General features: G+C 57.1%; 1 protein-coding gene across 1 annotated transcript in view; it reads right to left on the bottom strand.

Moving 5' to 3' along the window:
• Positions 1 to 5: 5 nt before the first annotated feature.
• DGKZ (diacylglycerol kinase zeta) overlaps positions 6 to 560 on the bottom strand; it is a gene marked incomplete at both ends in the record, with an annotated part of 17,470 nt that continues 16,915 nt past the window's right edge. Inside the window, 2 exons of the mRNA XM_029086981.1 lie at positions 6 to 46; positions 326 to 362. Of these exons, the coding sequence (XP_028942814.1) occupies positions 6 to 46; positions 326 to 362 (78 nt within the window). The remainder of the gene's footprint in view (positions 47 to 325; positions 363 to 560) is intronic.

Raw genomic sequence — 560 nt, 5'->3', positions numbered from 1 at the left:
AGTGCGCTGGCGTAAGGCTGCAGCCTGGTGCAAGCTGGTTTCACCACTGGGGAGGAGAAAGGGGGAGATATGAGATGTCCTCCCCCAAAATGGGGACATGCAGCACATGTGGGTGGCAGTGAGGGACAGCAATTTGGCTGCAGCAGAAGCTTGTGGTGGGTTGCATGAGCAGCCCTGGCAGAGGAGGGGGTGCTGCTCGGGGATGGTCAGTCCAGAGTGGACTGGGAACTGGTAATTAGAGCGAGGGTGGCTGGTAAGTGCCCAGACAACTGGTCACCTTGCAGAGGGTCTGGCCAACAGGTAAGGCAAGTCATAAGCAACTTACTTCTCCTCCTCTGTGGCATCAAGGATTTCTGAAGGGGCTGTGGGAGAGAAAGACAGTGCAGGGTGAGTGAGACCTGGCTGTGGGGCAGAGACAGACCCACCTACTCCCCAGCTGCCCTCTGCATCCTTCCATAGGGGCTGCTATTTCCATGCTGCCTCAAAAAGTCCTGCCTGGCTCCAAAGCACTGAGGCCAGCAACAGCATCTGGGCTCAGGGTAGAGGAGTTGTTGTGGACT

Source organism: Antrostomus carolinensis, unplaced genomic scaffold (assembly GCF_000700745.2).
Source record: "Antrostomus carolinensis isolate BGI_N321 unplaced genomic scaffold, ASM70074v2 scaffold33799, whole genome shotgun sequence".
NCBI lineage: Eukaryota > Metazoa > Chordata > Aves > Caprimulgiformes > Caprimulgidae > Antrostomus > Antrostomus carolinensis.
Note: the sequence above shows the minus strand (reverse complement) of the source record. Positions and strands in the feature narration are given on the sequence as shown.